This window comes from Alternaria arborescens, assembly GCF_004154835.1.
Source record: "Alternaria arborescens strain FERA 675 chromosome Unknown contig_10, whole genome shotgun sequence".
NCBI lineage: Eukaryota > Fungi > Ascomycota > Dothideomycetes > Pleosporales > Pleosporaceae > Alternaria > Alternaria arborescens.
In genome coordinates, this window is record NW_021167865.1 from 408,429 (window position 1) to 422,641 (window position 14,213).

At 50.6% G+C, this 14,213-nt stretch overlaps 7 protein-coding genes across 7 annotated transcripts; 1 reads left to right on the forward strand and 6 right to left on the reverse strand.

The window, feature by feature from the left end:
• Positions 1 to 665: 665 nt before the first annotated feature.
• Positions 666 to 2,198, reverse strand: AA0111_g5197 (hypothetical protein; the record flags this gene model as incomplete). Its single annotated transcript, XM_028651282.1, has 3 exons — positions 666 to 1,006; positions 1,635 to 2,062; positions 2,122 to 2,198. The coding sequence occupies 3 exons, from the start codon at positions 2,196 to 2,198 to the stop codon at positions 666 to 668; spliced, it is 846 nt and encodes a 281-aa protein (XP_028507163.1).
• Positions 2,199 to 2,480: 282 nt separating this feature from the next.
• Positions 2,481 to 4,151, reverse strand: AA0111_g5198 (hypothetical protein; the record flags this gene model as incomplete). Its single annotated transcript, XM_028651283.1, has 1 exon — positions 2,481 to 4,151. The coding sequence occupies one exon, from the start codon at positions 4,149 to 4,151 to the stop codon at positions 2,481 to 2,483; it is 1,671 nt and encodes a 556-aa protein (XP_028507158.1).
• Positions 4,152 to 4,882: 731 nt separating this feature from the next.
• AA0111_g5199 (hypothetical protein) lies at positions 4,883 to 6,022 on the reverse strand (the record flags this gene model as incomplete). The annotated part of the gene is made up of 2 exons (XM_028651284.1): positions 4,883 to 5,601; positions 5,662 to 6,022. 2 exons carry the CDS (start codon positions 6,020 to 6,022, stop codon positions 4,883 to 4,885), a joined length of 1,080 nt encoding a protein of 359 aa, XP_028507157.1.
• A 1,123-nt stretch (positions 6,023 to 7,145) lies between these two features.
• AA0111_g5200 (hypothetical protein) lies at positions 7,146 to 8,273 on the forward strand (the record flags this gene model as incomplete). Its single annotated transcript, XM_028651287.1, has 2 exons — positions 7,146 to 7,236; positions 7,705 to 8,273. The coding sequence occupies 2 exons, from the start codon at positions 7,146 to 7,148 to the stop codon at positions 8,271 to 8,273; spliced, it is 660 nt and encodes a 219-aa protein (XP_028507020.1).
• Positions 8,274 to 8,442: 169 nt separating this feature from the next.
• AA0111_g5201 (Prolyl 3,4-dihydroxylase) lies at positions 8,443 to 10,488 on the reverse strand (the record flags this gene model as incomplete). Its single annotated transcript, XM_028651288.1, has 3 exons — positions 8,443 to 9,948; positions 9,998 to 10,283; positions 10,337 to 10,488. The coding sequence occupies 3 exons, from the start codon at positions 10,486 to 10,488 to the stop codon at positions 8,443 to 8,445; spliced, it is 1,944 nt and encodes a 647-aa protein (XP_028507019.1).
• Positions 10,489 to 11,157: 669 nt separating this feature from the next.
• On the reverse strand, positions 11,158 to 12,459 carry AA0111_g5202 (hypothetical protein; the record flags this gene model as incomplete). The annotated part of the gene is made up of 1 exon (XM_028651289.1): positions 11,158 to 12,459. The coding sequence occupies one exon, from the start codon at positions 12,457 to 12,459 to the stop codon at positions 11,158 to 11,160; it is 1,302 nt and encodes a 433-aa protein (XP_028507018.1).
• A 308-nt stretch (positions 12,460 to 12,767) lies between these two features.
• Positions 12,768 to 13,938, reverse strand: AA0111_g5203 (Actin-related protein 2/3 complex subunit 2; the record flags this gene model as incomplete). Its single annotated transcript, XM_028651290.1, has 5 exons — positions 12,768 to 12,847; positions 12,897 to 13,046; positions 13,094 to 13,516; positions 13,565 to 13,806; positions 13,877 to 13,938. 5 exons carry the CDS (start codon positions 13,936 to 13,938, stop codon positions 12,768 to 12,770), a joined length of 957 nt encoding a protein of 318 aa, XP_028507017.1.
• Between the last annotated feature and the right edge of the window lie 275 nt (positions 13,939 to 14,213).

Sequence of the window (14,213 nt, forward strand, 5' to 3'; positions counted from 1 at the left end):
AAAAACATGGAATGCAATGAATAGCTTCACGAGTACGTTTTGTGGGATATCGAACTTTCAAATCTATTTTCTGCATACACCGGCACATGACTAACATTTATACTTTATGGTGCGCAGTCTTGAGCCTTGATCACAGCATACTCAAGCAAAGGTATACACAGTCTTCTATCATCTTTGCCTACCAACAGGAGACATAGCAGATATCTTTAGGATGTGTTTTACTCTAGACCTCAATAGTCATGCGACACTGACTCTTGCCACTGAGATGGAAGACCTACAACAGAGAGAATACGACGAACTTCAAAGATCATAAGAGCTCTTCTGAAGCTCAACACTGCGTCCGAGAGCTTGAGTTGTGTGTTTAGATAGATACGATGAGGCTAGCATGAATGCGGGAGCATAGAAATTGACCCTGTGAAATGTACTGGAAAGCTTGGAGGATACTATTGACTTACGGATGCCATGGTCTAATAGCGTAACTAAGAGACCATCATACTTTCTCTGCGTCGTTGTGCATGTTCCCTAACCACTCTCCACATGGTGTCCGCTCGAATTTCCTCCTCCAAGTTGAGAATTTTCAGTGATAGCAAATTGATGTAAAGTTTTGTCGAAGGAGAACTCATTTCCCCCATAGCCCCCAAAACGCTGATATGTAGTGTTTGCACCTAAGCGTGAGCTTGGGTGATGTAATCGTGTATGGTGACAAAGCGTTGCGTGGTAGGTAGCACCTTGAGGAACGGTGGAACTTGTGGACGAGCCATGCTGCAGCAGCGCACAAGCTTCCGACCTTCACCATCTTCGTCTTCGATCTGCTCTTGACCATCCTCATCGTCATCTTGATGCTCTGTTTCCCATGCGTACTCCCATGCTTCAGACATGTCGACGTCGACGTCGATAGACGAGACTGGTGGTTCTGTTGCGGAAGATGTCGATATCGGGTGGAAACGACCGTCAGTAGTGTATGGTTGACATTCAAAGCCCGGCTCGAGGGTGTCCGCAACATCAACTGAAGATTTGAGAGGTCCAAATAGCAATCAGTGCACTCGCAGCATATCCATAAAGGTCTGTACGCCAATGTCAGAAGACCGGAGGCTGTCAAAGCTTGCAAGATCTCCAGAAGCCGACATCTTGGAAAGTGATAAGAATGTGCGGTGAAAACTGTGCAAGGCTTGAAAGAGCATGTGCTTCTCTGTAAATTGAACGTGCTTGGTGTTTAGGTAATCAATTGATCATTTGTGGAGGGAAGTGAATACGTAGGTGCCATGTAAGAGCGTGCACGAGACAGGGCTTTGGCGCATTCTCCCGCTTAGCCCCCAGTCTGTTGCTCCCGAGGCACAATAAGCCTAGAGTGATGGAGCTTGATTGTGGGATGTTTGACGTAACATACGTGACAAATCTCATTTTTTGTTCTATGCATGCCCAAGAATTACCTCTCTCTGTCTCGTCGTGAACAATGGCCAGGCGCATGACCAGAGCCCAGTTTAGCAGAGCACCAGATTCCTCTATCTACTACTCGTATAAAGTATCTCGATTCTTCAAGATAACTTTCATCTCGCGACCAAATAGCTGGAATAATTCCCGTTTTATTCTGTCGATGTTCACTGCATCGCCTCCCAAGTTTGCATTATACTGACCTGCAGTAGCCACCAGTGTAATCCTCTCCAGTCCACCGAACTTGTCAACGATAATCGTCTCACTGCCCTTAAAGTGTCTGAAGCAACATATCGTGACACTGATGTTACGTATTGCGTTGCGCTGGCTCGGCGAGAAAAACTCGCATCTCTGAATTTCGAACGAAGACCAAAAGTAGCCAATGAATTCGTTAAGACTGAATAGTAAGATTGCAGACTCCGAGTGGGTCTGTCGGCAAGTGTAGCCAAGTGCGAAGAGGTCATCCTTGGATATTCGTTTCCCATCAGCACGTCGGATCACAAGCCTCTTGAAACTCGGCTGGTGCTCGTCCAGATAGATGTGATGACCACCAAGAGCGTATTGGTAGATTTTGTTGCGGATTTCTCCAGGTAGTTGCAGCAGTGGTGAAGCTTCTTGGTTCCGTAGGAATCTAGGCTGGTGAGCCAAAGGCCCGATGGGAAGGGCAGAATCGTCATGACCAACACTTACATAATATCTGCCTCCTCCTGCGAATTTCGTGAAACATGATCCCCTGCGCGAAGCGTCTTGCCATCTGGAAGTTCCATGTTTTTTTGTCGAGAGGGTGTTAGAGATCGAGTATGGTAAATTGTTGCTCACGGGAAATGGAATAGGAGAATGCGGCCCTAGTGCCCTTTTTATACTGGAGTTTGTGCGATAATGATGGAGAAATATGGTTACTTGGGTCAGGTGAATAGGCGAGTGTTTCCTACGTCACGCGGTAGAACGAGATATATTCTCTATGTAAGTAAGCTTTGACTCCAATACACAGGAGTGAACTAGTCATGATGAGATCAGAAAACTGCCGCTCATACTCAGATGCATTTTCATCATAGCTTTGAATCGCCAGAGGAACTAAGGTACTGTTCCTCTTCTTCCTGACGCACATTTTGCCACATGTCTGCGACACGCCATAACTTTTGCATCCCGATACTCTCCAGTAATGCTCCTCTTCCACTGCGATACATCTCGTCGTATCTATCGTCGTCTACTTCAACTGAACCGTCTTTGTCGAATACTACCATTTTACCATCCTCAACCCACCCTTCGCCGTGAACATATTTAATGAACTGGTCTTGCATGGCTCGTGCTATTTTTCGATCTTTATCACTGAAGTGAGTGTCAAAGTTCTGCAGGAGATAAGCGACGTCGAGCTCGTGAGCTGCAAGGCCTTTGTGTGGGCCATCTATTGGGTTAGGGACGTGGAAGTGGTATCGTGAAGCAGGTCTTGGTGGTGAGCAAGCTTTCCATCCTCGGTAAGCAGCCAACGCAGGCAGATAGAAGCGTAATTCAGATCCAAGTATCAACATGCGGTCCTCTCTATCTCTCTTAGGAGACTCGCCATCGAGACGATATGCCTTCAGCAGTTCGTGCGTCTCAGCCGGTGACAGATGAGTTTGACATGCCTTCCTAAGACGCCCATGGCTATCAGGTTGAGCAAGGAGTCGCCCGATGACGATGAGGCCATCGTGCTCTGTGTCTCCTATCACGAATTCTTTGCACCAGGCTGGCTTATGTATAGCGCTCGATCCATCCATTATCGTCTCGATCGTGACTTCACGCGTTATGAATTGGCCGTCAACTGTCGCAGCGAAATGCTGAGCTAAGGGTAGCTTCTGAGCCAACTGTTCCGCATCGGTGTCCAACAGGATCCTCTTTCTGCTCTCGGTGTCCTTGACATCCAATTTAAGATAGGTAGACTGATCCTCGTACATCTTCTGTTGCCACCATCTGTTCCTCCATTTACGCAATGTTGCTTCCCCACTCATGATGATAACCCGGTCAAAGAGTCCCTCTTGCCCGACATTGGCGCAGAGTAGAGTCGATAGTGATATCGCTCCCGCCGACTCGCCTGCAGCAGTAACGTTGTTTGGATCCCCTCCGAACCCAGCAATGTGCTTTTTTACCCATCTGAAAGCTAGTACCTGATCTTTGTAGCCCATATTACCGGCTGCGCCAATCTCATCGCTAGCGAGGAAGCCGAAGATGTTTAGTCGATAGTCCATCGCGACACCAATGAAGGGTTTGTCGGTTTCTGCACCTCGCTCGACCAAACGACGTAGATCATACTGTGGCCAGCTGTTCGATCCGATGCTGAGACCACCTCCATGTACCCACACAAATACTGGTAGCCCTCGTCTTTTGCTCTTTTGATTGCTCTGAATACCCTTTGGAACTGTGACAATCACATTCAAGCAACCAAACTCGTTCATGTTTTCTGTTTTCCCTTGACCATGGCCGCAAGGTAAGACAGCGTCTCCGATCAAGGTCAAATCCCATGCTTGAGCTCCATGCAATTGTGGACATGATGGACCGAACTGGGTAGCGTCATAGACTCCATCCTTCCCAACTTCTAGTCTATCATCAGGGATCGGTTCTTGATATCGTGCTGGTATTGATGCGTATTTGAGGTTGCGGAACTGGATTGTCGATGCTGAAGGTTCACCACGCAGGGTCCGCCTTAGTGTAGGATGGTGCAGGTTATTCTCGTCGGCTGACATTGCTCTTTGTTACTCCGCGTCGTCTTCCGAGACTACTGATCAAGATCTTGGGAGGTACGCCAATTTACATACCACCCAATATCTGCCGTCGTTGGCCACCCCACGTCGTTCCCCAGAGCGATGGCATGGATGTGGGGAGATGTGGGGCTGGACCTCGGCAACGGGACGGAGGCATCTTACGGACGCAAACTAGATGCTGTTGAGCAGGAGGTATTACTGCATGGACTGAATTGTGGCGTTGAGGTTGAGGGAGGATGGAAGAAGCACGTAGTCATCCGTAGACGCACTCGTTGCAGTCTGACGCGCTAGGCATACGGATGTCGGGCATCTTCGGCCCAGTCGCGTTCACATCAGGCCAAATTCTTGTGCTAACATCTGCTGATTCGGTTGATGGTCCTTTGTTTCGCCGTGACGGCAGCGCCGTTGGGTAAGCGGGGATGATCGAACGATGATGATGTGTATGGCGGATGAGATGGTGGTGACCCATGCGGCCATGGTTGCATTAATGTTGATGGTAATCATTCCATTTCCCACGAAGAAACTGACTCAAAAAGCTAGCAGGAGCGATAGTGCTAGCTAAGTAGCAGACAACAGCAGCTACTGATGAGAGTAATAACCATTTACACAAGCATAGCTGGAGACTACTACGATACAATAATGACGTTACTCTCTGAAGACGTTCAGTGCAGAACGATTGTCTCTGCATTTACCTGTTTACGCCCGTGAACCTATCAAAGCCTTATGACGACCTTCGTCTCCTCACGCCTGCTGAACCGCGCGTAGTATTCTGGCGCATCTTCAATGTCAATGATACTGCTGACAATAAACGAAGGATGAGCCCGACCAGAAGTAATGAGAGGTACCAGTTCCGATGCAACACCCTGTAGGGGAAGCACAATGCCGCCGTTGATAGCAATTTGCTTCGTATAAGCCGTGCCAATAGTGAAGTCATTCAATGTGTCGTTGAACAGACCGACGATACCCATACCACCCCCGGGTGCCGTTACCTGAACCATTTCGCGTAGAGTGATGGACGAGTCAACCGTGCCGTTTGCGGTCTCAGCTTCGAAGCCTACACACTCAACGCTTCTCCGGACACCTCCAGGTTCCCTCTGCATGATCTGATCGACTGCAGATGAGTTGCGGTAGTTAATTGGTATAGCACCGATGGATGCAGCAAGGTCCAAGCGGTCTTGCACGTGGTCGACACTGTAGACACGCGAAGCACCACGAATAACAGCGGAGTACGCGGCCAGGAGACCGACTGGCCCGGCTCCAAAGACGACAACGGAGTCTCCCGGTGTGAAGCCGGACCAAGTGACACCAGACCAAGCAGTGGAAAAGATGTCGGAAACGAACAGATAATCGATGAGTGTCGATTCACCTGTGGACGCGTTGACAGGTACCGGGATCAACGAGTTGTCGGCAAACGGGATTCTGGCATACTCCGCTGTTATCCAAGTCAGCATTTTGTTCTGAAGTTAAAAAGAGGGATTAGTGGGAGACTCACTTTGCACACCAGGAAGTACCTCTCCCACTAGGCCGCCAAAGCCCAGTGGCGGATCATATACATCAGGCTCCTGAGTCCAGTGTCCGTTGTCTAGATTGTCTGGAATGACTACGTAGTCACCCACGCTCAGAAATTGGACGGCATCCCCTATCTCTGTGACGTAGCCGATAGCTTCGTGACCGTAAAAGTATGGCTGCTCAGGTGAGCCTGATTCCACATGATAGGTGTGCATATCGCTTCCGCAGATGGCGGTCATGTTTATCTTGACGATGACATCCGTGGCATTGAGGATGGTCGGAACAGGTACGTCGACGACAGAGACATTGAGGGCTTGACCGAATTGTGCGACTGCGCGCATCATAGCTGTAATATTCGAAGCCATGTCGCCGACAAAGTTGTGATGAAAATCGAAGATGGAGTGAGTGACAGTGTTGTGGCAGACACATTACAGCCATCTCTCTTATACACATCTCTTCTGTCATGACGAGATCAATCAGGACATCATCGTCAAGCCAAGATCCCATGAGTTTGGATGTTATCTGGGAATTGTGGTCCTCAGCTAGTGTGCCAACAGTCGGAGATAATGGAGGGATGACTAGGCTGTGCTATATACATCTCTTCCCTATTAAGGTTGAAGTTGAGGTTGCGTTCCACTTAGTACCCCTACTTGCTATTGGTTCGTAGATCGCGGTGTCTAATATTAGACGCTCACTGTCTACTCTTTTGGCAGACGGGACGTAACATGGGGTCTCGCATGGTGATAAAACTGGTGTCTTCTTGTCCCTGATTCCTTCAAATCTGACTACTTGATCGAACCACATCGATTGGTATCACCAAGTGCTTCCTGTACTATGTCCGTTCGAGATCCAATACACAGAAGGATCCAGCTGGCAGTGCATACCGCGCGGCACTCCCGAAACCAGTACACAACCTAGGTCGATCTTTATTCCGATGGCAGTATGTCATCGTGGTTGCTCGGCTGCGCTAGTTGTGCGAAAATGTGAATGAAATGGGCATGACTATTTCCTTCTGTCGCCTGAGCGTGTCAATTGCATCAGGCAACTACCTTTCGGTTGAGGATGAAGGTGATTGTGGATAGCGCATTCGGGGTTTGCCTAAGCGTGTAAGCAGGTTGCATTAGCGTCTTGGCAGATTGCTCCTTCTCGAAGTCTGCTGTGCCATCCCAACGCTAATCATGACCTCATATCCGACATCTCTTCCTTGGTGGTTTAAATGTTGCTATCTCCGGGCCATAGTGGTACTTCGCGACTTGGATGGTCGTCTTGCTAAACCTGTCAGCTACGTGCATGGTCCGAGCCCATAACTCCATGAGTTCCTGGCTGACTGAACTTGGGAGAAATGTATGTACGCCGGCTTATATTGACATATTGGCGGTAGGCCTTTAAAGGGGCTAGAGTTGGTCTTTGAAGAAGCAACTACTCGTTCTGCCCCTCAATTCAATCCCCTCCGAACTGTTCACCAAGATGCCTGGCTCTTCACCTGCGAAGCCCGTCGACTGTACGATTGATTTTGATGCCAGTCATCTAGTAGGAAAGACCGCTGTCGTTACCGGAGGTACGCATCACTCTTGAATCTGCTGATGCAATTACGACAGCTGTTTCAACTACAATCATTGGAAGAATTAGCTAAGTCAATAAACAGGAGGTAGTGGTCTAGGGGAAGCCTATGTTCGAGCACTGGTCAATTCAGGGCAGGTCTATCTTATTATTATTCTCATGCCGAAACCATGAGCGACTAACAGGAAGACAGATTGAAGGTATGCTTCGGAGATCGTGATGCCCACCGAGGAGAGCAGCTCGCTTCTGAACTCAAAGACTGTCGCTTTGTGCACTGCGACGTAACAAACTGGGACAACCAACTTCGGCTGTTTAGCGAAGCTGCCTCGTTATCTTCCTCTGGGAAGATTGACTATGTAGTCGCCAATGCGGGTATCATACATGCAGACGACGTATTCACATTCGAAGGTAAATCCACTATCGTGTAAACTCAGTCGGACTTATAGATCGAGCTAACCACCCACAGGTCCCAACCAAACGCCCAAGAAGCCAAATCTCGACATCATCGACGTAAATCTCAATGGCGCGCTCTACACCAGTAAACTCGCAATGCACTACTTCATGACCCAAAACGGCACATCACCGAATTCCTCCCAAACAGACACCTGTCTGATCCTCATTGGCTCAGGAGCCGCTTACCTCGACTGTCCACGCGGACCCCAATACAGTGCCTCCAAATATGCGATGCGCGGTATCATGCACTCCCTGCGTCGTACAGCGTACTACTACGGTTCTCGCATCAATATGATTTCGCCATGGTATGTGCGCACGAAAATCCTGACGAATGACGACTTTGATGCGGTGGAGAAGGCTGGTGTACAGCTTGCTACTACAGAAGATGCAGGGCAGTGTTTGTTGAGGATCTTGAGCGATGGTAGTATTAATGGGCGGTCACTTTTCATCTCAGCAAGAAAGTGGGCACCGAGGGGTTATATTGATCTGGATTTGGACGAGTATCCTGGAAATGATCTGTTGGAGGAGATTCAGGCTGATCAAGTCAAGTTTGCGCCTGTGGAGGCAGGCTTGTTCGTCTGATCATGCGTTTGGTAGCATAGAACCTTCCTCTCTGCGTAACTCAGTAAAGCATGGGATTCTGACAATATGGTCGGAGCATAATACGCATCTCGCCGCGTCTCATGCCGAGAACACAAGCATGTTTCATAGTATCGTTACGTTAAGCGCGCGTATCCACAGACACACGTACCTACTCATCATCCTCATCATCCTCGTCCTCCCCAAACTCAACACCATATTCGGCACACACATCCCATCGATCTCCCTTAGCACTCTTACTAACGTATTTGGTAAACCTCAACACACCACGATCCCTCAATACAATAGCCAAATTGTTCCACGCAGCTGGCTGGCTGAACAGAATACCATCGTCCTCATCATCCGCTGCAGACTTGTAGATTGCAGGATCAGCTTTCGCTTTGCGACGCTGACCAGCACCAGTGGAGGTCGAGGCTTCAGACGTAGGAACATTGGGGTGATCGTTGTCTTCATCGCCAGCCATGTACATTTCGTAACCGCCAACTTCTTCTTCAGGCTTGGGCTCTGGCTCCTTTGCTTTACCATTCTTCTTGCTCTTTTTACTGCTGCTGCCGTTTTTCTTGGATTCTTCAGGCGCTTCTTCAGGCTCTTCATCTTCATCACCCCAGCCGCGGGAGGGTGTGATGCCCAGGCATACTTCGAGCTGCGGGTCTTCTTCTTCGTATGCGGTCGCGAGGGTGTAGTCGAGACCTCTTCGGAAACGGCGCGCAAAGATGTTGCTCTTGGTCAGTGTGATACCAGTCACAAGCGAGATCCACTTCATGAACGCTGGATGTGGGAAGAGGATGTCCACGAGGTCATCGTAGGGTGTCATGCCGTCGTTCTCGGGATACGGTGTCGTTGGTATCGGTTGAATTGCTTTCCGGTAGAGATAGCGCTGCTTATGCGGTGGTCTTGCGACACCAACCATCGACTCTTTTGAGTGTGGGTTGTTGGGTAAGCTTGGGTTCGCCTCGTGGTCTTTCGACTCAAGGTACTCCCGTAACCGCGCAGAGAATTTGTTGGATAAGAATTGCGCAAGTCTTAAAGAAGACTCGTCGCCGAACATGTTGGACAACTCCTCTACTGTATCCGGTACCAGATAGTTAGGGTTCATGAACTTGATCAAGAAATCGATGTCGTTCTCAGTCAGCTCATCGTCCTCCTGTTTCGCCTGCTCTTGCCAGTCTGGGTTGTCTACCCAATGCGATTTTGGCTCATCGAAGATGTCTGCCTTGCCTCCTTGCAGTTGAGCAAGCGAACTCTTCTCTGCCAGCTTCTCCTCAAGACCCTCCTCGTAGCCTTCCTCGCCCTCTTGGGGAATGTGGAACCATCCGCTGATGGCCATGCGTATACGTCCACCATCCTCCTCTGCCTTTTCTTCCAGGCCTCTCCTGTAGACCTCTTCGACATCGTGGAAACTCTCTCCGGGTTGAACAGTGAAGAAAGAGAGCTGATTCCAAGCCGGCGGTATCGACAGCGAAAAGTCTGGTTGCGGTACCCTAACTCTGTCGCCTTCTGGTGTTTCAAGATGCTCCGTCGGGTACAGTCGTAATGCGCCTCCCCATTCAGGCTTCCATGGGATATCGGGATCTAGCAAGTATAGAATCCAGCTTACGCGCCGACTCCCAATGACGTCGTCGTGGCATAATAAATGACACCCTGGTGTGTAAACATTCTGCGCTGCGGTCAATGCAATTCCTTGTATGGTGAGTTACGGAACCTACCACTGCCATATCCGTCTTCACGCCGCTCAACGGCCCAGATCCTGTTATCGAAGACAGATACTTGCGAAAGGCAGACGAGTACAGCGAGTCGCGGAGGGTGAGTAGGGAAGGCAAGCGCTTGAGCGCACTGTCGTGGAGACCATCGAGGTTTGCGAGATCGCCAGATTGGTGGATTTTGTAGATGTCTGTCTCTTTGGGCGTGAAATGGATGTGCTCGCGGATTTCGTTGCGGACATTGCGGAGGAGCGTATCGTCGATGAGATTGTGAATTACGGCGTGCTTGTAGCTGTGACTTGAATTAGCGCTATCCAGCTCAAGGAGGTGGAGATTGGCACATACGGCTGGGAACCGGCGTACTCGCTCGTATATGTCTCGAGTACCTTGCCGTCGAAGAGACCGTCGCGGAAATTCTTATGCGCTTCATCATCGGAGATAGCTCTCTTCTTTTTCGCCTTGCCATTGGCAGGCGCCTCATTCTTTCGCTTAGCCATTGCGGAAATTTAGCGATGATTTCAGGTTTGCGGGGAAAAGGTTCAGTTGTCGCGCAGGAGCAATCAAGGGAAACTTGAGCATAAATTTAGTCGGCATTAAGCTTTGAACATCGCCGATGCTATCGCCTCCCTCACACCACAATCTCTCCACCTAACCCACTACAGCATAAATACGAAGATTAATGCCCAGCGTGGACGCCTTCTCCTCATGTTCACCGATAACAGATCAGCCGGATCGCGGGCAGTGCTTGCAGAACTATAATCAAGAGTCCACGACCTCGGTCACGACTGGTAGGATGGGTATTCGCTAATGTGCGGAGTGCCAGCCACTCCGGTTGGTCGACACCCGGAGACCACATGTCCAGTGGCGTCGATCGCGTTAAACTTTACTATCGTGGGAGATCAACTTGGGTCGTCATGCTTTCACATGATGAGAAGTATAGACAAACAGGATATGTGTTTAGGTGGTCATGAATAGCAACTGTCTATTGGGTATCTCAAAATCGATCGACGTGCTACGACTAGGGACGTTTATCGAAAGCGCTACGCGTCTCGATACAGGACTGTTACGAGCGCTTGGTGTGATGTTGATCTCTGCATGAGTTCAGTACAGCTGAGTAGGTTGCGTGGCAGTGGTGACCACGAAGCCACAGTCTGCGACGGCACATCTTACTCCTCGTGGCCTCCTGCAAGCAGCTTAGCCATCTTCTCCTCTAGCATCTTAACATCATTCCCAACAGTCTTGACGTTGTTGACCATGGCCGTCTCGGCTGTCTTCATCTTCTTCTCCAGAACCTCAAGTTGGCGCTCCCACTTTTTGATTTCTTGTTCTTGCGTCGACTGCCTGCTTTCTAGCTCTGTTAATACTGTATCGGCTTGCCAAGCGCTTGTATGCACGAGTCGCAGTGTGCGCAGACGCTCTAGGACCAAAGGTAGAATAGGCGATAGCTTGTCAACAGAAGGCAGGGTGCCATACAGCGCATTAATCTTGGCGTCCTGGTCTGGATATATGGGAGCCTTGTTGTCGCCAGAAGTTGAACCAGCTTGTGCAGCTTCTTGTCGAACCTCCTTCAGATGCTCCGCTTCTGCTGTGAGCTTCTTGACGTTCTGCGTAACGGCATCCATATTGTTGGCAGAAGCGTCTCCAATCAAGCTGAGCGTCTGTTCCAACCTCGTCAGGGTAGCAGCGACGGGGAAAGGCGTATGGTCGCTTAGATCTGGCATTGTGTTTCCGTTTAGGCCCAGATTGTTCTCCATCTGAGTAATTCGCTTGTCAAACTCGGCCGCTTGGTTCAGCACAAACTCCAGCTGGCTCTTTTGTATCTGGGTGCCAGGTAGCGGCGGCTTCTTTGCAATGGCATCGCTGATCTTGGGGCTGGGTTCAAAGGGCTTGTAGCTCTCAAACTTTTGTACCGTCCGATCCAGTATCGCCTGTGCGCCCCGAGCACCGCCCTTGTGTGCTGTGTATATCGTGTCGACTTTGCTCGCTATCAGCTCCATCATCTCCTTGGGGTCTTGCTCCTCAATTTTGGACTTGTCCCCGCTCTGCACCCCGCGCTCGTATTCCTCTTCCAGCCCAGCTAGCTCCCTCTTGATCCGAAGCAGCTTCTTCGCGAAGCTCTCCTCTTCTTCGTCGCTATCATCTCCTATTATCTCGCCTCGCCGTCGCTGGCGCTGTGTCGATGTGCGGTAGGATTGGCGTTGTGCGGTGATGTTGTCTGAGAAATCGACCCCGCGGGCGTCTATTCGTGAGGGCTGGAAGCGGCTGCGGGCTTGGTCTGGCTGGAGCCGTTGGTGACGGACTGCCGAGTCCCTGGGGTCGTCATCGTCGCCTTCGCCATCGGATTCGGAAACAGCGGTGGAGGCTTGTATTGTAGACACGTCTTCGGCGAGTTCGGGCGTCTCGTATATGTCCGGGGCGGTGTCAATGCCTGGGAGATTGTCGTACTTGGGCCGTGTTCCTTCAGACATGGCGATTGAGTGCGCAAGAGGGGTATCGCTTGTTTGGCGCAAGTTGGGTGAGTTCGAGGGGACGCGTCCAAAGTGGCAGTCGCGACTCACGCTAGTCCCCGCATGGCATAGTTGGCATGTGTTGTACACGGAACAAGTAGGTGAAGATATGATGAATGGTTTGCTCTTGCCCGCATTTCAGGCAGGTTTCAATCGCTATCTACATGGCCTGCACTCGGCGATACTAGACCTCACACCGGACACAAATGACTCTCTTCGAATGACTAGACCCACGCACGTCATGTTTGGAAACAACTGCTTGACCTTGTCTATGCTTGAACCTTGAAAGTACGACCGCTGGCTGTCTTGCGCTCCTTCTCCTCTGCCTCGGGTCGGGCTCTGCGAAGAACTATATTTTGTCAGCACAGACATGACACAGGTAAGACGGTGTAGAATACCTTGGAGGAAGTCTGCAGTCCGCTTGCGCATCCTTGTGTGGATGAAAGCCTTTGAAGCCTTAATGTGGTAGTGAAAGTAGTCTCGGAAAGTTTGGATATGCGAGATAACATCCTCACGCCGTTGCTTGGCAAGATGGCGAGGGAAGAGCACTGCCAGAGTTAGCCAGGAGTACAGCAAGTGGGCTTGGAATGCGTACCAAATGTGATGTAGCCGATCTCAGCTGAGCCAGAGTTATCGACTCCTGGAATGCCCTGGAGCTCTAGGGGTGGGTCGTTCCTGAAGAGTACTTGTGGTGCGTTCTGAATAGCTCTCCGTCTGGCGTCGACGAACTCCTGGAGGAACACCTTTCCGAATATCCTGTCTGTCTCTTCCCGGAACACAGTGGAGAAGATGACGGTGACACGGTCGTGGCTGGCCTTGATGTAGATGGCCTCCTCCTCTCTGTAGTGGATCGCGCGCACGGCACCTCCTTCTGCTACACCCTGCGGCGCCGACTCAGATGTGTATTTGGAAGCTTCTTCCTGCAATTCATGGAATTCGTCAAAGGCCTGCTCGAAGGGTGCAGCCATGGCGTTCCGCTTTAGGAGGGACACACGTCGGACCAGGTCTTCTTTGGCCTCTGCACAAGGTCAGCATCTTGCTCCACCAGTCTGGGCATGCATCGTACCCTGCTCCTCCGGTAGGTTCTCCAAGTCGACCAGCACTGAGAAGTCGTAGCCAGACTCGGGCTCCACGATGTAAGGCCCATACTCTCGCTCCAGCACTGCCTGCGCGCCATACTGGACCAGCTCCTTGAAGCACTTGATGTGCAACGACACTAGTATCTTTGTCTTGCTCTCCGGTGTCGAGATGTGGAAGGTGACGCCGTCAAAGTCGGAGACGACCTGGTCAATGTTGGCGGTAGCTCCTCTATGTGCTGTTAGCTACCTGGCTGGTGCTGCTGCTGCTGCGGAGCGGAAGGCAGCGGGGTATTGCGCACCCATTGATTCGTTCCCTGAGTAGGGACTCGATAAGCACGTTTTGGTAGTCGAGAAGAAGCATGTTGGCGGTTCAGCTTCTGGTAGGCGGGTTGGCTTGGTCGGGCGGGCAGCTCTCGAGGGCGGTGATGCGGAGGACGGAGGTGTGCTGTGATGCTGGAAGGTGGGCCTAGCGCAATTCGTGGGGTTGGCCCTTGTCTAAAAAGTTTCGAGAAAGTAACCAACTCCCAACCCGACCGTTACCAGTGGCGCATACCCGTGAACTTTGTATACGGAGCGCAATGACCTGAAGATACTGCTTCTGAGCTCCTTCGAATACTCCCGTCACGCAATATCCGA